Source organism: Echiichthys vipera (assembly GCF_963691815.1).
Source record: "Echiichthys vipera genome assembly, chromosome: 4".
Lineage (NCBI taxonomy): Eukaryota > Metazoa > Chordata > Actinopteri > Perciformes > Trachinidae > Echiichthys > Echiichthys vipera.
This window is the reverse complement of record NC_139829.1, coordinates 15893864-15920923: the sequence shown is the minus strand read 5'-3', so window position 1 is coordinate 15920923 and position 27060 is coordinate 15893864. Positions and strand designations below refer to the sequence as shown.

Here is a 27060-nt window from a genome sequence, read left to right as displayed (position 1 = left end):
ACACCAATCAATTTCAACTCTATGGTTTCTAATTTTATCACTTGTGCTCTCTTGTGCTCTGTCTTTGTCGTGCGTGTTGGTGTGTGTATAAATCCATCAGTTTGCACACACACATTATTAACAAGGGTACTCAGAGGCTCAATGCAGCATAACAATAACATTGCACTGTGTGCTCTCTTTCTTGACACACAGTGCCAGTTAATGCCTAATCCTAAAAAAAAGACAAACAAACACGCTCAGCCAGTGTTCATCACCAAGCAACCAGGTAGTTATGTTATCCAGTGGAAGCAAAGAAAAAAGCAATCTGGGTATCTATTACTCTGGACCCTCTGTGGAGATGCTCTCCACTTTAAGTAATTATCAGTACATCCAGTTAGTTATTTACAATGGCGAATGTGTCTCACTCTCTATTATAGACGTTTAAGAAAGTAATCATGAAATATGATATTTTGGAGGAAAAAAGACGACAATTGCAGGATGTGCAACAGCAAACAAGTGTCTGATAAGCTGTTTGACATTGTACTTTCTATATTCCGAGACATAATGGATCCTTATTCAGTAAATTGACTATTAAGTAAATATTAATTTTTAATTGAAAAATACAATTTCCTGATGGTCATTTTGACCCAAAACTCTTATTGCTTTGCTCTCATTATTGAATTTTTTATCTCATGCATGATTTACTTTTATTTACATATATAAAAGCTTTGTGCTGTAAAATGGAGGCCTCTCCTTTCTTAGCAAATCTTTTTAGGCTACCTGAGATCAATGCTTAGATATTCATGGCCCGATGGCAGGAAGGTGTTTGAAGGCTGGGAGACTGCAGGCCTAACAAAAGAGAATCGCTTTGATTTAGTGTGGCTTTAATATAGATGCATTCATCTTAATATAGAGATGGATGAGAGAACACCTCCCAAAGCGCCAAGTTAACCCTTTCCTTCCTCCCTTCCATTCCATGTCAAAACTTCCCCAGATGAGCTTTTAGCTATATCTTTGTAGAATGCATCACATTTAATTTATTGAAATGTATGTTTATTGTGTCGTCCCTTTCGAATGAACAAATTATTAACTTTGCAGTGTAACTTCATTACCCCAGAAAATTAGGCATTTTTGTCCCACACCAACAAGCTGAAATAACCTCTTAACTGCAACAACCATCTTTGCTATTATGTGGATGTGCCACAAGTTACCATACAAAGCTTTTTAGGATAAGGTGTTATTCTGTATTTTCCTTATAAACAAGTCCGTCTCTGATTTACTCCAGCTTCTCTATCAGTAGACACACTCAGGATCAAGCCCATTTGTTCCTGTGGAGATCTAGGTTATATATCAAAAGTTACAGGAATAAAAGAAGTAATTGGTGCATCTGTTTGGGACAATTTTCAGCCACGGCTAAATACATATTGACCATGTTCATCATAATGGAAAACGCATGCCAGTGTGATGGTGTTTTTAATAGATTTTGGACAATGAAGTAAACATCTTTATCTGGCTACAATACCACAGGCAGTTAGTGTTGGTAGGGGTAATTGATTCATTAGTTTTGAGCTTTTCATAAGTTTTGTTTATAAAATATAATATTGAATATTGCCAGTGTTATCCTTTAATGCAACATTAGACAGTTCAATTGCCACGTGTTCAAACAGTGACTGCAGATTAAGACTGGTCCAGGCTGGATTGTAGTTGGGGTCAAGTTTACTGTTTGTTTGCATCCACTTACTGTGGTATTTTCAATTCAGGTGTCAGGTTGAATGTTAAACAAAGGACTTGGTTGCATGCCATTATTCTGCATTACAAATAGGAGATCACCTAAAAAAGAATACTTACTAAAATACTAGGTACTTCAGACCACTCCAGTTGTGTTCAGATCACAGGGTTTAAACTCATATAATTCAGTGTCATAGATTGAAGTTGGACTCAGTTTGGCCAAATATTGTGGTGATAAAAAATATGAGTACACCATATTTAATTTTGCTGATTTGAATTGTCATTATAGAAAATATATACGTCTGCAAAGTCAGGGTTCACCTTAACCTCAGGTTCGCCTCATTACCCTCTCATGGGATATTGTTAGAGCCTTTTTTCTGAGCAGCATGCAATTATCACCTAATTACAAACTATTACACTCACGTACAGTACCCACACACAAGGGAGTGACAGTCATCCCTCACACTCTCTGTTAGAAATGGAATAGGTTATTCAGATTGTATCTATGTTCTTGCCGGTAGAAAGTGATGGGATCTCTGATTTGTTTATTTTGGTTCTCATGGCAACCTAAGTCTGCATTACCCTTAGAGCAGGACTCAAGCACTAAAGGATTACAATACACATTAATGGACACTCAAGCAGATACTGCACAGGCGCACTTGTGTTGAGAAAGGTACAGATTTAAACACAGTAATTCCAAAATAAAAAGGAAAGGGAGGGCTGACATGGGCACCAACATTAACATATATTTATTTTTGTATCTCTCTCTTGCTTCATTCCAGGTTGTCTCACTAAACACCTCCGGGCTGCACCCTGACAATATCATCTGTTCAACCTCTTTCCTCCAACTCCCCCATCCAGCTCCTCTTCCCTCCTCCTCAACCTGTGGCCTATTTATACCCTGGAGACTCAAAAGAGCCCAGTAGACCTCTTTACCAAGAGACAACCGGGAGCATGAATCCGACAACGCATGGCCGATATGACCTCCAGCCTCATTGCCTTTTTTTTGACAGCGACACATAAGGAAAACTAAGGTTTCAGCTAATGGGAATTCTTGAAATGAAACAAGACTACAACTGCCTCAAGCTTCAGATGAGAAACTGATTTTCCATTGTGGAGAGGACAGTTTGCAGCTGCAGCGAATTTGGGAAATTGTGGATGCAGCATGTACTTGGGTCCACAGACTGGAGGTGCTGTCCTGTTCTTTGAAATGCAGGAAATATATTCATAACATTTGTTTTTTGACTTAGTTGTCTAAATAGCTATGAAATTTGGGCACAGACAATGAAAAAAATTACCTTCAAAATGGCTCACACATCTGAAGGTAAGTCACGTTTTTTGTTCCGTTTGACTTTTCTCTATATCAACTTTTACATTGGATCTGTAATATTGGATCTGTGATAGTATGACAGTTATTAGACAAGAAAAATAGAACATATAATGTAGTGGTCTTAAAATAAATGTAGTACATGCAGTTAAATAGAAGCAGTTTAAAGCAGTTTTATTTATTGTTAGGCTTTTTTTAGTTTAAGAAGGGTATATTTTAATGGGCACTGCATACGATAGGAGCATCAATCATTTTGCAATTAGCCACAAAAAATATTATTTTTTCTTATTGGGCCTCTAGTCCTCCAGCACCCCCAGCTATGAGCTAAGACCACACCACCCTGGGTGTCCCTTGCAGGATGACTGCTGTCTGCCCCTTCGAGAGCAGCCCAGAAGGGGCTGAAGCCGGGGCTGGGACAGCAACCTCTAGGGGACCGGGGGCAGCAGGCACCGCTGGGAGCATCTCAGTTTCTGGGGCAGAGACCAGGGAGTCTAATGGAGACTCTGTCGGAGGTTCAGTTGGAAGCACAGCTGTGGTCAGTGGTAGCCAAAGGTACACACGCTGGAGCCACCAGGACAGCTCAGACATCAACACAGACGATGAGGGAGCCACCATCCGCCGTCTCACTCCACTGGAACGGCTGAACCTGGATATGTGCCAGGATGAAAGGTAGAAGTCGAGAGACGAATCAGTAATCATTTATTTATAGGTCTTTTGTGGCCTTATATTAAAATCTCAATTTTTTGTATTTGTATTTTGACTTACCAGGTGGTGACATTCTTACTATGGTGTCTGCACTGTAGTATATCATAAAGAATATTTAATGTTACATTTCATGTAATCTGGTCACAGAGTGGTCCGTGAGCTAACAGTGGGCAGAAGAATCGGCTTCTACAAAATTCGAGGAGAGATCGGCTGTGGAAATTTCTCCCATGTCAAGCTAGGAATTCATGCCCTCACTAAAGGTAAAAAAAAAAGTGAAAGACTTCAATGAAATACAACTGTTAAAACACCTGTGCTCAAGTACAGGAACACATCTATTGAAGAGTGTCAGTTACACTAACTATAAAGTGATAAAATGTACACAGCACACATCTTTAAAGACAAGAATCTTAGGAAAGCTTCAACTGGCTCTGGCATTTATTAGATTTAGGGGATAATTTGGCTGATGAGATGTTTCCACCAATAAGCTGAAACACTATGTGTCCTTATGCACCAGTTCACTAACAAGGCAATGAGTACATGGCGAGGGGGCTGATTCAGCCACCAAGAGACAGACTGTCTGCTGCCCTTGAACAGATGGATTGATTAGAGATCTCCAGTTTCCTTAGCGACGGCTGAAATTGCTGCATGCCTCATCAAAGACTAAAGAGACGATGGGGAAAGATTGTGTTGCTCTGTGTTCACTCTGTCTTTGAGGTTATATGTACTGTATGCCTGTCTCTGCCATGCTGTGTGTGTGTGTGTGTGTGTGTGTGTGTGTGTGTGTGTGTGTGTGTGTGTGTGTGTGTGTGTGTGTGTTTGTGTCTGTGTGGATGAAAGTGGTATCATTTGGTCCTCAAAGAACAATAAGAGCTGTGATGCATTTTGAATTCTCCTATTGAAAGCTATGTCACAGCTGAAAGGGAGCCTAAGACCTGAATGCCTGAATTATGCATACAGATGCACAATAAGATATCTCAACACCATTTTGCCCCTTAAGAACTTTTCTGTATTCAGTTACATGGGGTCTATTTAACCTTTCTTTATGAATCATTTAACAAAATACAGTAACTATGTTAGTTGTTTGAATTGAATATATGTAAATGATTTGAATCTTTATTAGTTGGAAAATTTGCATACGTCTAGAAATGTGCATTCCATTTACCTCTCAACACATTTTTAAAAGGTGGTAAGTCAAATTTTACTCCAGGAGAATGTAGCTAACTCACCACTCTGTGTCCTTATTATTTAATCACCTCCCCGACTCAACACTGCTCGCTCAGATCCGAAGTCACTGTAGTATGACAGAAAAAAAAGAGCAAGTTTCCTTTGTTTACAAAAGCAAAGTTCCAAAAGAGAACAAAAGAGAACTGACCCCCGGAGAGTACATAATCAAGAAAAGTGTTTTCCAGGGGCTGCTAATCCTCCAGCAAATTATCTAGAGAAGAGCATCAGGCTTGGTCACTTCAGGGGCAATTATGTGTTTCCTGCGTTCAACCAGGCTCACATCTATCGACATAAGATTTATGTAACACATGTAATGCATGATTTCTCAGAAAAGAAGGATTATTTTAACAATGATTGACACAAAGGGAGGACTTTTATTGTGATCTAAAAAAAAATCTGTATTTTTATCAGATATAAAAATAGCAGTTGAAACAGAATGCCACTTTGAAGTATTTACCTGCATGCTTTCAAATTATCTGTTGATTCTTCTGTAGAGATAAGTTATTTCCTTAGTGATTATTGACTTTAATGTTCTCCTTTGGAATCACCAGACAAAGTGGCCATAAAGATCCTCGACAAAACCAAGCTGGATCAGAAGACCCAGAGGCTGCTGTCCAGAGAGATCTCTAGCATGGAGAAACTACACCATCCCAACATCATACGCCTCTATGAGGTTTGATATATTGATTTATACTGTATATGAATTTTATCTGGTCCCAAAGGGCTTTCTCAATGATCTCTACATCTGGCCCGACATTTGATATACCTAAAACTGATGCACTCTGACATTCTGGTCATCCTTTTTTTTTCTTTAGGTGGTGGAGACGTTGTCACGGTTACACCTAGTGATGGAGTACGCAGGGGGAGGAGAGCTCTACACAAAGATTACTACAGAGGGGAAACTTTCTGACACTAATAGCAAGACCGTCTTCGCTCAGATCCTCTCTGCTGTTAAACACATGGTCAGTACAGTTTAAGTTTATATGTAAAGAATAATGTTGAGCGAGAGGGTGATGAATGCGAATCAAACTCGGACAGGGTGACGCAGGACGGAGGGGTCATGAATCACTTTGAAGGTGTGGAAAAATATATTTTTATTGTTTTAATTAATGGTCCTCCAGATCTATGATAAGAGCTGCATCCAATGATCTGAACTCAAAATCTCAAAACTGAGTATTCAGCATAGACTGTACCAGCATTGTGTCATCGCCTGCTGCAGTACAGTCGTCCTCTTGGACGGGGAAAGACTTAAGGGACATAAAGGCAGTCAACCTTCATCTATTGTAGCAAGGTACTGTATTTAGGTTCAGTTAAGGTCACAAGACAATGTTATTGTCAATGAAACAAAAGTCTGTTTAACAATAAATGCATAAAAACTTCAAAACTATGATCCAAACACACATCAAATTGCACAGACATCTAAAGCTTCTTCTGTTTTCTATCCCCCAAAGGGGGGGATGGTCTTGGTGATGATGCAACACTGGTCACGTCTATGTTAAAGTAAAATAACAAAAAACTAAATCTCAATCTGAATCTTAACCATATAAGATTTTAACACAATGTTATTAGGCGATGCAATATTTCGTCGACTTGCCTCTAACCCCCACCAGACATGTGTTTTAACACATTTGTGTCTGATTTGGTTTTTTTTCCACAAAAAAGATTGATCACCGGGTTAAGAATGCTTAAGATTAAATCTACTCCCTCATTGAAAAATCTAGGTCAATGCAAGTTTCTTCATTTCAAAAGTTTAACTGGTGGACAGAAGTCTTCTGCTTCTTTCGCAAAAAAGTCAATAGTCACTCTATGTGCACCGGAAGCTTTAAATTTCCACATTGCACTTACCGTTTCTCCTTGTTCTCCCACAGCATGAAAACAATATCATTCATCGTGACCTGAAGGCAGAAAATGTCTTCTACACCAGCAACTCTTGTGTCAAGGTGGGGGACTTTGGCTTTAGCACGCTGAGCCGCCGCAGTGAGACTCTTAACACATTCTGTGGTTCTCCGCCTTATGCAGCGCCTGAACTCTTTCGCGATGAGCACTATGTTGGCATCTTTGTAGACATCTGGGCCCTGGGGGTGATGCTGTTCTTTATGGTGACATGCACCATGCCATTCAGGGCAGACACTGTGGCCAAACTGAAGCGATGCATCCTGGAGGGGACATACATCCTGCCCTCCTGGGTGCCGGAGGCATGCCAGAAGCTGATCAGAGGAATTCTTCAACCCATACCATCTGAGCGTTGTACAGTAGAGCAGATGATGAGCTGTGAGTGGCTGCTTCCTGTGGACTTCCCACATGCCATGGAGCCATTTAAACTAGACCCATCCCACCTAGCAGAAAGTGATCCGTCAGAGCTTGGGGAGGAAGATCTGGAGGTAAAAGCAACACTTGAGACGCTAGGAATCACCTTAGAACATATCCTCAACAACCAGGGAAAGGACTGCAGGAGCTCCATCACAGGGGTCTATAGGATCCTGCTACACCGTTCTCACAAGAAACGAGCTGTTGAGAACGTGCCTGCTGTCACACATGTAGCTGGTCCAACTACAAAAAGTAAAAAGGAACGGCTAAAAGTGTACCGTAGTTTAAGGCACACATCTAAACTCTGTGTGATTCTGTGACATGATGCTCTGCTTCGCTAACAGACTATCAGTTAGACCTACTATAGTCTGGAATGATTGCATGGATTTCATTAGAAAATAAATGCTTTTCAATCCAGCAGTTTAAATTGAAATCATGGTATGTATAATCCCACTAAGCTCCTAAAATCTGGGATTTCTTACTTTAGTATCTTTCTTCTAGTAAGTAATTTTAGTCTCTGTGAGAATGTAGCTGACTATGAATCATTATTGCCTCCCTTTTTGACAGGGACAGGGACAGGGACCTGCTGTAATACTCATGAGATTTGGAAATGATATGAAATATAATTTATTTAAACATGGTGGTGATTAGATTGCAGACATAAGTTTTTATTTTGGTCACACAGGCCAGATATTTATAGCCCACCCATTCTATGCTCAGTTCTGCTGGAACACCGATAAACCCCATGAGAAATGAATGTAGCATAAATCTTACGGAAAAAAGTTTGGAAATCCCCAACATTATGCTGAGGTGATAAAGTTGTGAAACATGCAGTCAATACATGAGATATGGTGTATTTAATATTTAATCACACTTTACTTCGATGCCTTAGTTTTCTATTTTATGAAAACAGCCAGACTGGTTTCATTATGCTCTTTAATGTCTGATGACTTGAATTGAGATTTCACATCTTACCTTCTTACATGATGTATCTCTATAAGATGTTCCTACTGTTAGACTGATTAACCTGAATGACCTCACTCTATTTTTCCTGTGGCCTGACCCCCCCCCCCCCATTAATATCATTAAGTTATAAAAACCATCATACCAACCAATTTTATTGTGATTCAAATTAGTTTCTTTTAAATTTTTTGATGCCATGTTCATGTGTTGAAAAATTTAATTAATAAAAATGTAAATGCATCAGTCTTTTTTTATTATTTTTTTTAAAGCTTATTATACTTTTGTGTTTTTGTATAATGTTTTATCATTTCAACACTAAATGTGCATTCACTGGTATTTTGTGAGCACAGTGTCTAGCCTTTTTGTTGTGTTTTGCATCAAAAGATTATCATATAACATATTACAGCGTTAAGTCCAAGCTATAGCAGCACCGAAGATACTTCACTTGTGTATATTTTTTATAATATTTATATATTATAGTTTTTAAGGTCTAAAGGTGCATGCACTGGATTTGCGAATAGAAGGTCATTGCTTTATACCGTCTTGCTGTAAATGCAGCAAAATGGTATCAAGGGTCATCTTGATCTTGTATGTTAATTTGCTATATTTTCCTGAGCCACGGAGAAAGCATCATTGCACTGCGCTATTTTTAAAAACACATGCATTGAAAAGATTCAATATAAACATCTATTTCCGTGTATCTTCCAGAGTTATACACAATGCCAAAAAAGTATTTTTAAATGTTGAAATAATAATTAAGAGAAAATAAAACATAAACAAAGAATGAAGAATAACTAAAACATAAACTTACTTAGGTCTGTTAAACTAAGGGAGTAAATTGGTACTGCACTACACTTCCCAGAACCACCTAAGCTGAACACGTACTCACATCCGCTTTAACGTGATGACGCAATTTTTGCCTTGTTGGAAGGTAGTTTCAGGAGGAAGCGCTGTGACGATAGACTGGGTCGTCGTAGACAGTGGACGAACCGAAAGACACCCCGACGCACTCACTCTAATGGTATTTGGTCTCCTGTCATCAAACGGTAAGAACATTAATATCCACATTAACCGTGTTTTTGTTTCATGTTTAACGTCACGAGGGACCACACCCTCTTTATGACAAAGACCATGGCAGGATAAAGATAACCCTCACATTAGCTGGCTCGTCGATGTTGGCCTATGCCATTTCTTTCTTCCTGCCATTGCAAGTGCAGTCGCTTCTTCTGCTCGTCAAAATCAAAACCTCAGGATTCATATTGCGCAAAAGCATACGTCAACTGGGTCATTTAAATTGCTATGCTGCAAGACTATGCTTCTTATTTGACAAGACAAAAAAGACACCCCGCATCCGGACTGCATTCACGTGTTTCCTTTGCACACCTTTGCACAAACAATGCAGAATAATGAAATAGTAATTTCTTGGGATTATTAAAGGCTAATACACCCTATTTGTTTTGACACTTGATATTGTATTCAGATCTCGTGACAAAGGCGTGTAGGGGGCGGGGTTCAATATAAGATGAGGTCATGTTGTTAGCGTGGCAGTGATGCAATAGGAAGTCTTCAACATGGCACTTTCGTATACGTGTTTTTAAACTTAGTGTCATAATTTAGATCCCATTCTGAATATTGTGACTGCAAAAAAACAAAAACAACAACACATAACTCTTTACAGTCATTAAGGCGTCCACATGTAATTAGCCTTTATATGGCAACTTAGAGAGATGCTCCACAAAGCTTCCAACCTTATTTACCATACCTTTCTGTATTCCTGTCATACAAATGTCACTTTAATATCATCACAAATTCTGTAGCAGAGAGTGATGTTGAGCGAAATGATTATATAATGATTTTGTGGTGAGACTTTTGGGAACTTTTATACAACATTTAGTCGTGGCGGAGGTGTGTGTGGAAGGATCTTTGATAAAAACCAATGATACGAGTCAACAGTCCTGAACCCAAATATATTTCTGTAAAGTGACAATGAGAGAAAAAGTGTCAATAATAAATCATCATAATAATAAAAAACATGGATATTTTTAAATATTCTGACATACATTACGTAATAATAACACATTACAGCACAAAATGGCAAAACCCAACATTGCAGACAATGTCCACCCCGACATGACACTTGTATTATCGTCACACTAAGATAAGATACACCTATTGATTCTTGACATTCAGCGGGGGAATGTGGTCATTGCAGCAGTACGGTAGAAAGAACAGATACAGATGAGCACAGAAAAACAGACATAAATAAAAGCAGGTACATTAGCTAAATAGAATAGAATACACAAGGAAACTATACAAACTATACAACAGTAAATAAAAGGCAAAATGACATGTTAAAGTGGTAAAGTGAATGGTGCTGAAAAAGTGACAGTGCTGTGATTAATAGCAGCAGAGTCAGCAGGTCTACTCATATATAATATGATTAGTTTGTTTGAGTTAATATAATATAATATAAAGTGCGAGAGTCAATGTGACTAATTAACATAATATATTATGATATATTGAAGGGAATGAGACATAGTATAAGGTACAATAGAGTCATAATATAGTATAGAATAATGTAATATACTGTATAGTACAGTTTAACGGTTTAAAAATAGAATTTAGTCTGCTCAGCAATACAACAAACCAATATGTTATATGAAAATGTAACATAAATATTACATTTAATGCAAATGCTGTGGCCTATGCTGCTGTGTTGCTGCAGATGTCAGTTGCCGAGGACCTTCCCGACATGGATGGAGCAGACCTGTTGGGGCTGCTGTTCCACAATGGAGAGGATGGATCTACTGAGCCCCTCTTTGCTGATGAAAGTGAGCTCATTGAATCTTGGCTGTCTGAGCAAGATGTAAGACTTCTATTTACCCCTATTTTTCCTCTTTATGCTACTACTGTATATTTGCAAAATCCATGTAATCTTAGTGTAAAAGCTAACCGATTTTTTTTTTCTACCAGATGCTGACAGGAATGGATACTGAAGACTTTCTTTCCAGCTTGTTAGAGGGAGAGTACAACGTGGGGGATATCTGTCCCTCTCATTCTCCTTTGGGCAGTGACAGTGGCATTTCTGATGACAGCAGCACTGGGGTTGGAAACAACAACCCACTGGGATGCCCAAGTCCCCAGGGCAGCGATAGTGAAGTTGTGCCCAGTCCAAGCTACTCCCAGCCCAGCCCGGCGCACTCAGACCCTGCCCTGGCCCCTGAAGAGCTGCAGACAGAGAGCCTGGAAGTCTTAACAGTCCAGGCGGATCACAGCTACTCTCTGCTGCAGAGCGGAGGCAGGGATATGGATGCCCTGCAGAGTGTGAGGGCAGAGAAGCCAGATACAGATGTTTTCATTGATCTGGGTATGTGTAGTCCAAGAACACTCTGATTCTGAAGTCATTTGTGAGTTCTATAGGCTTAGGTTTATTTATATTTTGTAACTTAGCCACTCAACTCCTTGATAAATCCCCCATATAACCAGAGGATTTAGTGCACATTTTGTGGGAGGCTGATGCAAACAGTCAACAAATGGAGGCACTTTCTTGGTTAACAGATCAGTATGGCAGATGATGTTTATTTCAAATGTATTTCTCTCGTCAGATGACTTAGTGAGTGAGGAAATGGAGGAGGACATCACAGACGAGCTGCCCTGCACTTTGGCCATAGAGGAGTCCACACATGATTCAACTCAAACAGACCAGGTCAGTTTTTTCCACTTTTACTAATTTCTATAGTTTTTTTGGTCAAACTGAGCACACTAACTTTCAATTTGGTATGCCTCATTTATGTTTATGACATGACTGGCGAACTGATTCTTTGCATGTTGCAGGCCGCAACTCTGACACTGTTGTTTAAAATCTTTGTCTCTTCTCACTTTAGTTCCAGTTTAAAGAGATTGTACTCACTGAGGAGGAGAAGCGGCTTTTGGGGAAGGAGGGAGTAACTATTCCCACACACATGCCTCTCACGAAGGTAATTAATGCATGTATTTATATTAGTTCACTGGATAAGAAGTTCTGCCCAATATTGTAAATGTTTGTAAAATAATCACACAAAATGCTGCTTAGACGTGTATTTAATAATTATTGTACAATAATCCTGAACCGTGTTATCTTTTTTTATTGGCCATATTTGAATGTTTTTGTCTTATATATCGGTTTGATTGCTGTTTTGCAGTATGTTTTCTTTCTTAATTGAAAACATACTTTCTGTTTGGTCAGTCTGCGGCACAGCCGCACAAGGCTGTTAAACGCGTTGTCAACTGTCATGCCAACATTGTGGTGAAAGCCTCCTCTCTGTGTAACAGGCAGAGGAAAGGACCTTGAAGAGGGTCAGGAGGAAGATTCGCAACAAGCAATCTGCTCAGGAAAGCCGCAAAAAGAAGAAGGTGTATGTTGATGGACTGGAAAACAGGTGAGATGAAGAGGCCAAAATGAAAAATGCATTATCTCTATTAAATTCTTTACCATGGATACAGACATTTTTACATGTGTTCTTAGGCTAAGAAGTCTATGTTCTGCATTTCTGCTCATGACTAAAACAGTAATTTCATTATCAATTTTTTTTTCTATTAGTCAACTAATAAATGAATCCCTACAGCACTACAGTCAATGGACTTTTTTTTTCTAACAACATAGTTATTCATATATGTTGATATTTATACTAATCTTTTGATAAACATACTTATTACTGAATCAATGTCTATCACAGGGTTGCAATCTGTACTGCACACAACCTGGAACTACAGAAGAAAGTCCAAATGCTTCATAAACAGAACATGTAAGAACTTTTGAGATATTGATTCTGCATCAATATGTAATAATAGCATGTATCTAGAAAGTGTTTTTGAATCTGTTGACTGCCCTTACAGTAAATGTCTCTTCTTGGTTCTTACAGCTCCTTGATAGAGCAACTGCGGAAGCTACAGACAATGGTGAAGATGTCAACTATGAAGGCCAGCACAACCAGCACTTGTGTTATGGTAAACATGTTGACTTATTTTTCTCTCCTCCTTATTGCTATGAAGTGTCAAGTTTGTTGTCCTGCTGCAACTTTTTTTTCACACTCTGTCTTTGGGGTTTGCCCTTCAGGTGTTCTTGCTCTCTTTCTGTCTCATCATCTTCCCGTCAGTCAATCCATTTGGTGGAAACAGAGAACAGAAGGAACTCTACACACCCACCTCCAGTAAGTTTCCTCTTTTGTCATATTTCTACCTTTCTTTGCCACGTTTTTTGATACCCAATAATCAGTTTGATTCTTCATCAAGATTTTCAAGTCAATATCTTCCATGACTGCTTGACAGTATAGTGTTGATTCATAAATCATTGTGTAACTGAGGGAGTTCTCTCACCTGTAGAGTGTTTGCTTTATTCCGATGCAATAGTTGTATTTGTCTCTTGATTTGTTTGTGTTCATACGGCAACAGTCAACAGCAATCCAAATTGGTGGCGCAAAGTCGTGAACAAATGGCATGAAAGAGCAAACTGTTCTCTTATTGGTCAGATTTCTCTTTTTTTTTGCCAACCCATGACCCATCAACACCCTTTGTTAATGGTGATCTTGGCCTGCTTGTTTAGTACCGCGTCCGAGTGCAAATACTATGTTTATATTTGTCCAACAGAACCAATCTTTGGGGGAAAATGCTGAGATATCATGCGTTTCTTTGTTGATAACCAAGTTTCCTTCATTATTGCAGTCATCTCCCGGACCTTGCGCTCACTGCCACCAGAAAGCACAGATGCCATGGTACCCGATGCCTACCCTGAGCCTGAAGAAGAGGAGCTTCTCTTAGTACCCCAAGCAGAGGTGGAGAATGTTAAAGCCATATTCGCCGGTGGTCAGAAAAATCATACCCCGGACTACCAGAGAGTGGAGAAGCCCGACTCAGAAACAGGAGTCAACAGCAACTCCTCTGCAGACTTCCCCAGCCCCGCCCAGGCTTCAGAGATGAAGCCCGGACCCGCTGGCGGAGTAGGGGCTTTACAGGAAGGATCTATTGATGCATCTGCTGTGGCGTATGAGGTCACAGCATCCAAGGATAACTGGATAGACCGGAACCCCCCGTCTGTCATACTACAGCAGCATCGCTCAGATGAGATGTAGTAGGGCGATGTTGATCAATATAACCAATAGAGGGAGCCATATTCTTAATGTTTTAGGTAACAGAGGGAACTTATTAAAGGATGAAGGGAACATACAAGTAATTATCAAGATATAGGTGGGTCTATCTGTCCCTACTTTCCCCTCTAACATCCTTCTGATGTACTACTGTTACTTTTTTTGCACTTTGTTCTGATGACCTTGTTCCACATGGAACATAATTTTATTGCACAAATCGGTGCAGGTGATCAAAATTTGTTTCCACCACTACTGGAAACTTTAGAATGATATGGCAGATTAAGAAGACAGAAGTAGTATTTGATGGCATTATTATTTATCATCAAATCCTGGGGGCAGCTTTGCTTGACTTAAGTCTGTCTGATCACCTCCTGCAGATCTCAATGTGCTGCTCATGAATGACTCCCTTGGTAAATTATTGTGAAAATGAGTAAGTGTACTGCAAACTAGCCAGACACATCCATTGCATAGTAGAATATAGGCTGCTTAATTCTCATAAAGCTTGATCAAAGTGGTTGTTTGACCACCGTAATGCTTAAGCCATTGCAGGACATTTGGCCATTTAGAGGACTTGTAAAGTTTGTTAGTATTTCCCTTGTAACAAGGGTATCCATGCTCCTTTTTCATTTTGGAATGCTTTGTTTTTATGTTGTACAGTAAAGCAAGAAATAATGCAAAATATAGAACAATGAACCCTTGAATCTGTTAGCCAACCCCAGTGTACCCCTACAGTCTTCTTTTTTTCAACTTAATGGTACGGTTCTTACCTTTCTAAACATGTCTGAAATACCTTAGCACCTGTGTGCACAGAAGAAGGGGTTTGATATATTAGCTCAGTTAACTGTGTTGCAGTTAAATATGCTCAAAAATGTAATGACCTGTTTTGTCAGTGAGGCATTTATTTGGTGTATTTCTTATGTTACTGTCAGTAATACAGGGGATGAAAATTGTATTGGAAATGCTTTATGTTATAATAACAGTCAATGAGATTTTAAATGTTAAGCAAATGCACTGACATTTGATATAGTCCAAGAATGAAATGTAAATACACTTAAATGATTGTAGGTCTTCTGTACATTTGATCCCTTTATGTATAAGACATGTCTGGACGTCTATAATAAACTTTTTATATCAGAATAAATCTGAATTTTCGGTTTTATTGACTAAGCTATAGTAGAATACCTGTATGTCATGTACTTTACTTAATGTTTCAATTTGAGTAAGCTGTTGACTATACAAGACCTACATTGAAATCAAATATTACAAAAGAGACAATCGGCTAGACAGTAAAGTGGATAACATTTTAACTGTGTTCTGGAGGTTCAAAATGCTCTTCTCAGTTTCTGTAATCTTTATCCTGCACCTACTGTGCCATTTGAGTGACATTTTCATAGACAAAGTCTGGAACAGTTTCCCACAGCTTTCAACTTTTATAATATCTAGGAGTTAGGTGCCTTACTCAAGATCATGTGGGGTGAGTGTTTCTGATTTATCCTTCATTGGGATTTTCACAGGCAGTCTGGGATTTCCCTGATGTTCTTAGCTGAACTGCTACTGCATTCAAAACTGTAAAATCCCACAAAAATTTTATCTGACTACCATAGCACAATGATTGGCTTTTTTGTTTGTTTTAATGAAAATTAAATGTAAATGTGTCTGTATAGAATTCACATGCCCCATGACTGGCAAACAATACTTGCCTGGGTTTAGAAGTAACCTCAGCTGCAGGGGAATAACAACAAATACGGACTGGTGGTTGTTGATGACTCACAAGTGTGAGGTTGGACTCGTGAGTCATGATCTTATTCGACATGTTGAGACTAGCTGTGCAGTAAGGGAAAGGTCAATCTAAATGACCAGCAGGTGGCGGTGTAACACTGCGCTCTGCTCTATGCAGGACGAGTTGGCAGCTCAATAGATGGTGCAGATTAGATTTAGGTCATCCACTTATCGCGTGGCCTAGTCATCTTGCATTCGAATAAATGTCAGAGTGGTTTATTGTTTGACACATCATTTTACAAGAAAGTTGTAAAGAAAACGACAACCTTCAACGCAATGCCATCTTCCTGTAATTAACCAACTTTGTGGCAGTCAAAGGTTATACCCCCATTGTGTGTAATTAATGTCTGTGAATTACTCATAAGTGCTATTAATTAGTGTTTATATGCTAGCCATCATTTTCCAGTTAAAACAAGACCATCACCTGGTGTGTGAACATGCACAGACTTCGGCATCTTTTGAAAAGCGAATGATGTTGAATGTAAACACGATAAAAACTGCTGAAAACACTACTGGCCGCGGCACGTGGCGCTTTTCGGGAGGGGCCCACACGCGCATCTGTTGGGCATCTGTCGCGAGGCACTGAATGGAGTGCGGTGTACAGGCGCACGCAAGACGTACGCACACATGCAACCTCACATCCCCCCAGCCCAGCCTACTGAAAGGACTGGGGGCAGGTGGGGGACGTGCGTATTGTTGTGACACAAAAGTCGCCTTTTCTCCAGAAACGACACGCGTCAAGTCAGACCGGCAATTAAAGCTTCCTTTCAAAAAGGACGAACACAAAAAAAGCGGCGTGTGCCGGTAACAAGCTGTTTTGGTCACACGTCGCCAGACATCTCGCCCTATTCGTGTCAGGACAGATTTGCGGGACAGATCTGTAACTCATGGGCAGACAGAAGGATACGTTGAGTAACCGGTTGATAGGATGCATGCGCATGCAGGTGCTCCATCAACAAGCTGTTTATTGAGAGCAAAGCAGGACTGCAGGCATCAGGGGAAGTTTAGAAGGGCTATATATAACACGGCAGTGAATCCCCACGCTGGGGAAGTCCAGTCCTTAAAAGATTGTTTCAGAGATTATGGGATGGATTCAATTCCATCGTCGATTCCACTGCTGCTTTCCCCACAACTTTCCTTTGACTCTTTTGCATATTAAATTACATTGCCACCTGAATGACTGTCTGACATAGGTTTTATAACGACGGAAACAAACATAATGCGGGGTTCCTGGTAATCTGTAATTAAGTGGTAACATGGTGAATAAACTATCCACCTGTGATCATATAATGCATCGTCATCGTTATGCAAACAATAATATTGAATAAATACATTGGGATGTTAATTCATTATTATGTGTATTCTCCCTGTGATCTCACATTGACTCACATGTATGCATTATACAGCTAGGTGATAACATGCCATAAACTATTATTTAGCCCTTTGTGTGGCCAGTTGTATCCACAGTGTGGTTCAAGCTCATTGTGTCAGCTACTACCTGCAGTGACTCTACCTGCAGTGTGAGTACGCCCTCACACTGTCCGCTGTAAACAAGACTTTAGGTTTTTGTTCATTGTGGTGATGCTAGATGTTGACGAGGCAAGTAGGAATCGGTGGTGGGTGGGGGGCATTTCTTGAAAGGTTGTAATCGTGCCCCCACGTGGGGTTGTCAACAAGCTCGACGTAACAACCCGGGGACTTTTGCTTTCCTCTCCCCGGCTGTTCTGAGCCAATGGTAGGAAGCATGAGCGGAAAAGACCGCCCCTTGCCGAGAAACTACGCTGATCTGCTATAAATCCACCCACAGCCTGTTCCGAGCTCAGAATAACGCCAGAGACGACACAGAGAACCACGCAACCTTTTCTGTTCACTGCAAAAACAACCCGATCGCACTTGGATTATAACTATGACTCTGGAAGAGATCCGCGGACAAGACAACACAATGGAAAACGCAGACAGGTACATATTTTTCACATGGATACAACCTTATTCAAGCTGATGGTTAATGCTTTAAATACGTTTACCGAAATGTGCCCGGTGAACTGATGATGTGTATTTTTCTTTTCAAGGGTGCAAAGTGCAGGCGCAGCGCTGGAAGAGCTGCTGGTCGCTGCTAAGAAGCAGGACTATCTGACAGTTGGAGTATATGAATCTGCGAAAGTCATGAATGTGTAAGTATATTTTGTGAAACGTTTAACTATATATGCCTTTTCCTTCTTAGTGTTTTAAAGAATACGTATGAAAGAATGTTTTCTGACCACCGGTTTTTCCCCACAGTGACCCAGACAGCGTGGCATTCTGCGTCCTCGCCACCGATGAGGAGTACGAGTGTGACATTGCTCTCCAGATCCACTTCACCCTCATCCAGGCTTTCTGCTTCGACAACGACATTAACGTGGTGCGCGTCAATGACATCGAGCGCCTGGCCGACCTCGTGAGCGCAGACGAGACCGGCGAGCCCAAGGACGCGCACTGCATTCTTGTCACGGTACGTTCCCGGGTGCACCCACTCAGTCAGGAGCTGGCAGCCAGTGATTCATGCATGCATCACTCCTCTGTCTGAATATTCTGCACACGCTGCCAATTGACTGCGTAGCCTGTGTCTGTCTCAAGTGTTCTGACACTAAACATCTTATTCTTTTTTATTACAGAGCCCCAGTGCTAACCCGTGGAAAGACCCCGCTCTTGACAAGCTGGGACTGTTCTGTGAGGAGAGCCGCAGTGTGTACGACTGGGTTCCCACCATCACGCTCCCAGAGCGCTGAAGTGACATTCCACTAACAATGCTTCACATGATGATGATGAAGATGATGAAAAGAAAGTCAAGGAGCTGAGCCTCAGTTGGGGGGTGTACAGCCTTTTGCCTCACATGTCTGGATTAAGAGGCTGTGGTTGTAACCCCCTGCGAGAGCACAACCTTCCAGTGCATTCTGGTTCAGCACGTTGGTTCTGGATAACCCTGAGGAAGGGTTCAAGTTCAGAGGTCATGTGTGGACTGGGTCAGGTGGATGTGGAGTGGACAGAAAGCCTGATGGACACTGAGAAGGATTTGGAATGTACTGCATAGTGCATGAATAGACTATAAGTGGCAACAGTTGCTGTCCTCGATAAAAGGCAGTGGGGAACTGAGCAGAAGAGGTCACAGAGACTTTGCAAGAAATGGACTTATGAAAGTGCAGAGGCCGGGCTGAATCTCATCAGGAAGATGCTCGTCTGGAAGAGGGTGTCTGAAAATGTCTAAATGGACTTTACTTTTCTTTTCCAGCACAGCTATCAGGAAGTTCTTGGAATAAGCAGTTTCTGCTCGCAAAAAATTCTGATTTGAGCTGTGTCTGAACATGTGACACTTTCTCACGGACTATTATTTTTACTTTAAAATATGCAGACAAATATGCAAAATTGTTTGAATTGTACCCATTTTTTAATGTTTTGTGAATAAACACTTGAACTCAAACTCATACTATCTTGTCAGAAATGTTATTTGTCTTTAGAGACCATTGTCACCAAATCTTAGGTTAGCTAAGATGCAGCAGTGTGGGAAGTTACAGAAGATTGCACAGATATAGAGGTATCAGGAAGTGTTGCACGACATCAGTTAGACAGCCCAGTAAAAGAGAAGACATAAAGAGCAAAATGTGGGTGGCAGACAGAAAGTCAGGTGACTGGGAGAGAGAAAGATTAAATAGAGAGAGGAGAGTAGTTACAACACAAGGATGCTTGTGACATGCACTTTCCAGGCTGACCTTATACGGCTCATACACCAGCTGCCTTATACGACAGCTTGCACAATCCCTGAAGCCAGAGTCGCGGCCGAGGGTTGGGGGTCTGCAGGGGAGAGCTTTCTTTTGTTTTCTGTGCGCAGGCAGCTGAGACCAGAGGTCTGTACATCAGTGGATAGTGTTAGTTTTGTGCATCCAAGTGGAAATTGGAGACTGTATAGTGTTAATAACCCACTTCCTCTGCTGTAGACTGCTGAAACTTAAATTTAACATATCAGAGATGCGCTGTTGGGAAATGCAGCCTTGCATATTCGTTTCGTTTTTTTGATGCAGAAAAGGCAGCACACATGGGGAAAGTAGCCCTTTTTTTTATTGCTGTAGACACATGCACGCATCACACAATATGGACCAGAAATGGAACTGAGCTTTAGCAGAATGAGGGTCAGGGAGATCATCAGTGGCAGGTAAGGGGAAGTGTGTGAGGGTTGTGGTCGGCTCTGAGCTGAAGCTGACAGTAAAGGACGGCCCACATCAAAGAGATAGCAGACTTCAGAGGAACTCATCTCGCTTTTTCTTGGCAGCCCCTCGCTGGTCGCAGCCAACCGCTGGTCATACCCAGCATGTGTGCATGCATGAACACACAGGTGCATACAAGAATCAGACACATGTATGTGCACGCACAACCACATGCTCACAAACACACACACACACACACACACACACACACACACACACACACACACACACACACACACACACACACACACACACACACACACACACACACACACACACACACACACACACACAAGGAAAGGAGGCAGTCCTCTGCTAAGGCTGATCTCAGGTAATTGCTCAGTTTTCTAAGAACAGAGGAAGCTTTACTCAGACAGAATAACACAAAAACAGAGTTGTAGAGAAGCAATAAAGGGGCTTTCCATGTGCATTAATATCTGCACTGGTAGGCATATGGGAGATTCAAGTAAAAACTGAACTTTCATTTCCTTACTTTCAGGTGCTGTTAAAACTATAACTGGTTTGGGATTAACATTCTTGTGAGATACTCTCGCTTGAGATGACTATTTGTCTGTGGTTTTCTGCTGCACACTAGACTGATCAAACATCAAGTCTGGGTCTGAGTGAAAGTTGTAATATAATACATGTGAAAATTACCTATTCAAGTACTGGCAAACCCTCAGGGTAGAATGCAAGACAGCATATTCCTGCTATAAACAGCAAAACGCTGAAAAGAGAAAGTTATATTTTTTAATCAAGCACATTTCCAAATGCACCCAAAATATCCCAGGCTTTTTGTCTGTGCAGGTCAGTGTTGCTCAGGCAGCCTTTTGGGCCATGAAAAAAGAGCTACCAGCAACAAAAGCAGTGGCAATTCTGTCTAATCTTGACCTGATTTAAAAAAAATATATATTTTTTAAGAATGTACTATTTTGTGCCCCAGATAAGACCCATTTTCTCAAGTATTTAAATGTTGATTGTTGATTTATTATGTTTTCTGGGCAAACAAAGTATCATTTGCTCAGGGCATGGTATTTAAAACTAAGGCTGATGTGTGTTGTTGACTAAATCCTTGACCTACTTTGGATAAAAGCATTGATGGTCTTAGTGATAGATCAAATTCATCTTTGTGCTTTCTAACACTTAATTTCTCCATGTCTGTATCACTCAGGTTTGCATTATCTGCTAACTGCTGCAAGCTCTCTGCAAGACAAAACAACAAACAAAACAACATGCCTATTTTTTAGTCATGTTCCTTGGGGTGACAGGTATATGTGGGCCAGCAGAAAACAAAACAAAACAAAAAAACTGTACAGGCTACTGTAATCGGTTCCTTACAACTGCTGCTGCTGCTATTTATATGGAGTTAAACATATTCTCCCTGTGTTGGCTCAGGTGCCAGATCCTGGAGCAACAGTCCAGACTGTCGAAGCAGTCCGGCTGTCTGCACGACGTCTGAGCCAGAGATCTAGAGCTACGATAGACTGAAAGGGAGGGAGCAAGACCAGACATATGCGTGCTCTGACTTAGAAACATTTGTGTTCAACTGTGGCACAGAGAGATGGTAAACAACAAGCAGCAGTGTACTCCTGAGTGCTATCCAGACTGTTTTCTTTTTCTGCCTATAAGAAGTACTGATAATGAGATTTCCACTCTTCTGGGCTATAACCAAAGACAAAATAATCAGTGTATCCCTGATGGATCTACTACTACAGATACATTTCCTTAGATGATTAGCCTATTCAATTGATAACTTGAGTTCGTAAAGGAAATATTTGTCAGTTTGGGAAATATGCGTCGAGAGTTAGATGAAAGGATGGTTACCAAACTCATATCTATCAATATGAAGCTGAAGCTTGTAGCTCGTTAGCTTAGCTTAGCTTAGCATAAAGTCTGTGAACAGAGAAAAACAGATAACCTGGTTTTGGTCAAGGGTAAAATCTATAAAGAAAGAGAATAGGCTCATTCCCCGACATGCTGAAATATTCCTTTAACAAGTTATAAGCTGTTTTTCAGGGCAGAATTAGTTAGAGATTTAAGTAAAAATGTCCCAAAATGAACCTTGCAGTCACCAACTACAACTGTTTTTAACCTAGGAACGTTTTCATCCATTATCTGGTCTACTGAGGCAAATTCTGCAGCCCTTTTACGCTACGCCGACTGAATCTGAAACTGTATTTTCTTTCCTTCCACACTAACGTTTACAACATTTACAAGTGAAAATTCAAAAACACTTAAATCATCTTGTATCGTACATGCATGCAGAACACACAGGGAGGAAAGAAAATGCAGTGTTAATATGTTAATATTTTAGATATTTGTTTTAAGCTGCAAATTGTGTCCAGTCGTGAGGTGTCAAGTGTCCTTGAACAAGACAGCAGCCCACTATGTTGCGCGATTGCATTTAACAATGAATTTATAATAATACATAACTGTTTGACTACTTTAACCCTGGAGAAATGTTACAGTATGTGTTTCCATATTGGGATATGATTCCCAGACTTGTGGTTTAACTGTAAATGCTAAACGCTTCAGAGGTACTTTGGTAGAGTGATACTCCACCCTTCCCAGAGCCATTGCTTTCATGGGGAACTGTGTTCCCTTCTTCCCATTCCCTTCTCCATCTCACTTACAGTAACCACGGCACGATGAGATTACACGATGAGCTGGCAGGCAGCATCCCCACCCAGCTCTCTCTCTCTCTCTCTCTCTCTCTCTCTCTCTCTCGGAGTGCATGCTGGGAGTGAGTGTGCTGGGTGCGAGTGAATGGTGGAGCTGAGAGCGTTTGGTTTTTGTTTTCAAATTTCGTAAGTTTGTAAAAAAACATTTCCTTTTTCGTCGGTGTGAGTGTGTTTATGAGTTATTTGTTTGTCATTTTTGGGTGTAAGGGTTGTTTTTGTGTTTGTGTGTGAACGTGTGTGTGTAATTGTTTGGAGGGGCAGCGTGCTGCCTGCGGCATAATGCCGGCCGCTGAGGCTCTGGCTGCCGACTTTGAAAAGCTTACTCGCAGGCATGCGATTAAGCTTTTCCCCGCAGTGCAGTGTTCAGTGGAGGAAGCTGGACTAGCTGTAGGTGAGGTGGTGGGGTACGACAGTGTTAGGTCTGCCTCACGCATGAACGGGGCCATCGTCATGTTTTTAGATAGCACGGCTAAGGTTGGCGAGGTGGTGGAGAGGGGAGTGGTTATCAGAGACACCTTCACTCCCGTCTCCCCTCTCGTCAACCCGGCCACAAAAATCATGATTTCAAACGCTCCCCCGTTCATCAAAAATGAATTGCTGGGGAGAGAACTGTCAAAATACGGACAGATAGTCTCACCCATTAGAATGGTGTCGCTGGGATGTAAATCCCTGAAATTAAAACATGTTGTTTGTCACAGGAGACAGGTTTATATGGTTTTAAAAGAAAGAAACACCGATCTGAACCTGTCTTTTTCTTTTAAAATTGATGGTTTTAATTATGTCGTCTTTGTTTCATCAGAGACGATGAAATGTTTCGGTTGTGGGGGCGAGGGGCACTTGGTCCGGTCCTGCCCGAAGGACTGCGGAGCGCAGCGGGCTGCTGCGGGGGGAGGTCCGCCCGGTGCTGCTGCTGCGGCTCCGGCGGGCGGTCCGCCCGGTGCTGCTGCTGCGGCTCCGGGTGGGGGTCCGGCCGTTGCTGCTGCTGCGGCTCAGGGTGGAGATCCGCCCGTTGCTGCGGCTGCGGCTCCGGGTGGAGATCCGCCCGTTGCTGCGGCTGCGGCTCCGGGTGGAGATCCGCCCGTTGCTGCGGCTGCGGCTCCGGGCGGAGGACCGCCCGTTGCTGCGGCTGCGGCTCCGGGCGGAGGACCGCCCGTTGCTGCGGCTGCGGCTCCGGGCGGAGATCCGCCCGTTGCTGCGGCTGCGGCTCCGGGTGGGGATCCGCCCGTTGCTGCTGCGGCTGCGGCTCCGGGTGGGGATCCGCCCGTTGCTGCTGCGGCTGCGGCTCCGGGTGGGGACCCACCCGCGGATATCACCCCTGCCCCGGTTACCGTGTGGGGCACCCCCGTTGTTGTCGCAAGGCCGGTTTTTTCTGCTCCGGTGGGGCCGTCCGTCGCGGAGAATCCTCCCGCGGCGCCGGTCCCCGTGGTTGCGACCAATGAATCCACAAACAATAGTATGACTGAGAACAATGATATGTACCAAGAAATGATGGAGGAGGATCTGTCAGAAGACGATCTCCTCAAAATATCTCAGAAAAGAAAGAACATTGAAAGTGGAAAAATAAACAGTAAAGTAAAGAAAACGAGTTCCCAGAGGTCCACTGAGTCAGAGAGTGATCTCCTCCTGACTCAGCTGGACCCGCAGTCTCACTACTCTCCAGAGAAAATTAAAGCCTTCCTGGAGCAAACGAAAGGAGCCAGGCTGACTAATGTAGGTGAGTTCTTTCCCGACCTGCACCTTTTTATTAGTTCAGCCAAGCCGCTCACCAGGAAGAGCTATGGAGAGGAAATTTTAACCGAACAAGAAATATTTAGATTAAAAAAGTTAATACTGAAGGTGAGAGCTCAAATCGTCAATAATGAAGATGATTGTTAGATGTTTTTATCTTTTACTGACTGCTCTTTTTACTGTTGTTCTTTTTTTATCCATGTGTGATTTTAACATCAGCACCTTAAACCTGAACGGTGCCAGGTCTGATTTTAAAAGAGCCACCCTTTTTAAACTGATGGAGACTAAAAGAATTGATGTCATGTTTGTTCAGGAAACTCACAGCACTGTAGACAATGAAAGTGACTGGAAGAGGGTTTTTAAAGGGGAGGTGGTTTTAAGTCACAGGTCCAGTCTGAGTGGAGGAGTGGGGATTTTATTTGCTCAGAGCTTTTTACCTTTTTCTTTTACTGTTGATGAAGTCGTTCCAGGTGTTTTATTGAAAGTAAAATCTGTCTTTGAAAATGTAAAACTTGTGTTTTTAAATGTCTACACTCCCACTAACGCAGTGGACAGGGTAGCGTTTTTAAACATTTTAAGTGACTGTGTTAAAAATTGTGAGGATGATGGTTTTATGTTTTTAGGGGGGGATTTTAATTGCACAGTAAATCCAACCCTGGACAGGAACCATCCTGAGCCACACCCTCCTTCATCTCGCACACTCAAACAACTTATGGAGAACCATGAGCTGAGTGATGTGTGGAGGGCTTTTAACAGTCAGCACAGACAGTTCACCTGGAGCCACAGTAGGGAGGGGGTTTTATCTCTGGCCAGACTGGACCGCTTTTATTGTTTTAAACACCATTTAAATATTTTTAAGAGGTGTTTTATTCAGCCTGTGGGTTTTAGTGATCATTTTTTAGTCTCCTGTCATGTTTTTATCAAAAACATCCGTTTTAAGAGCGCCTATTGGCATTTTAACACGGCCCTTTTAGATGACCAGGCTTTTAGAACTGCTTTTAAGTTTTTTTGGGAGTCCCACAGAGAGAGCAGGCCTGCCTTCACTAACATACAACAGTGGTGGGACTTTGGTAAGACCCAGATAAAGCAACTCTGCCAGCAGTTCACTTGTGGTGTCACTACAGACTTAACCCGGTCCATGAAAGATCTGGAGTCGCAGGTGGTGGAGCTGCAGACCTTAGCAGACTCCACAGCAAACCGAGGGCTTTTAGACTCCCTCAAGTCAAAGAAGTCGGCCATAGCCAACCTGCTGGGAGTCTCAGCACAGGGGGCTCTGGTCAGGTCTAGGTTCATGAACATCACACAGATGGACGCCCCATCTCGCTTCTTCTTTGGGCTGGAGCGGAAAAATGGACAAAGGAAGACCATTCACTCTTTACGCACAGGTAGCTGCTCCCAAGTCTCAGACTCATCTGAGATTAGGAAGTATGCTGCCGGTTTCTACAGAGACCTCTTTAAGAGTGAGTGGACAAATAATCCAAATGTGTGCAGCAGCTTCCTCAGCGGTCTCCCTCAGGTCAGCGAGGCTGACAACAGGGAGTTGGCAGCAGAGGTGACGCTGCAAGAGCTCCACACTGCCACCATGAGCCTGCAGAGCGGCAGAGCTCCAGGCATGGACGGCCTTCCTGCAGATTTTTACAAGTCCTTCTGGTCCACCCTAGGACCAGATCTGCTAGAGGTCCTAAACGAAAGTCTAAAGACCGGCAGACTGCCCCTGAGCTGCAGGAGGGCCGCAATAACCCTGCTGCCAAAAAAGGGAGACCTGCAGGAGCTTAAAAACTGGAGGCCGGTCTCATTGCTGTGCACGGATTATAAGATCCTGTCCAAAGCTCTGGCCCTTAGACTGAGGGAGGTGATGGCGTCCATCATCCACCCTGACCAGACCTACTGTGTGCCCGGCAGGCTTATCAGTGACAACGTCACTTTAATTCGAGACGTTTTGGAGCTCTCCAGTTCATTGGGTATAGAGACTGGTCTGATTTCAATAGACCAGGAAAAGGCTTTTGACCGGGTTGAACACCAGTACCTGTGGCAGACTCTGGCTGCTTTTGGGTTCAACCCTGGTTTCATAGCCATGGTCCGGGTTCTCTATAGTGACATTGCAAGTGTTCTGAAAATTAACGGCGGACTGGGCGCACCGTTTGAGATCCAGAGAGGGGTGAGGCAGGGCTGCTCTCTCTCTGGGATGTTATATTCGATCGCCATCGAGCCTCTGCTCCACAAACTCAGAGCTAAACTGACAGGTGTGTGTTTCCCCCAGTGTCCTGTGTCTTTTAAATTGT

The 27060-nt window shown here is 42.0% G+C and overlaps 3 protein-coding genes across 3 annotated transcripts; all 3 read left to right on the top strand.

The window, feature by feature from the left end:
• Nucleotides 1-3392: 3392 nt before the first annotated feature.
• nim1ka (NIM1 serine/threonine protein kinase a) lies at nucleotides 3393-7590 on the top strand (the record flags this gene model as incomplete). Its single annotated transcript, XM_083911872.1, has 5 exons — nucleotides 3393-3703; nucleotides 3887-3999; nucleotides 5515-5636; nucleotides 5779-5925; nucleotides 6832-7590. The coding sequence occupies 5 exons, from the start codon at nucleotides 3393-3395 to the stop codon at nucleotides 7588-7590; spliced, it is 1452 nt and encodes a 483-aa protein (XP_083767998.1).
• Nucleotides 7591-9163: 1573 nt separating this feature from the next.
• On the top strand, nucleotides 9164-15496 carry creb3l3l (cAMP responsive element binding protein 3-like 3 like). The gene is made up of 10 exons (XM_083912506.1): nucleotides 9164-9279; nucleotides 10959-11099; nucleotides 11207-11600; nucleotides 11839-11939; nucleotides 12118-12210; nucleotides 12545-12651; nucleotides 12949-13017; nucleotides 13135-13219; nucleotides 13329-13422; nucleotides 13934-15496. The coding sequence occupies exons 2-10, from the start codon at nucleotides 10959-10961 to the stop codon at nucleotides 14338-14340; spliced, it is 1491 nt and encodes a 496-aa protein (XP_083768632.1). The 5' UTR covers nucleotides 9164-9279; the 3' UTR covers nucleotides 14341-15496.
• A 2473-nt stretch (nucleotides 15497-17969) lies between these two features.
• Nucleotides 17970-19569, top strand: gadd45ga (growth arrest and DNA-damage-inducible, gamma a). The gene is made up of 4 exons (XM_083913201.1): nucleotides 17970-18093; nucleotides 18204-18305; nucleotides 18412-18622; nucleotides 18786-19569. Exons 1-4 carry the CDS (start codon nucleotides 18041-18043, stop codon nucleotides 18897-18899), a joined length of 480 nt encoding a protein of 159 aa, XP_083769327.1. The 5' UTR covers nucleotides 17970-18040; the 3' UTR covers nucleotides 18900-19569.
• The last annotated feature ends 7491 nt before the right edge of the window (nucleotides 19570-27060 follow it).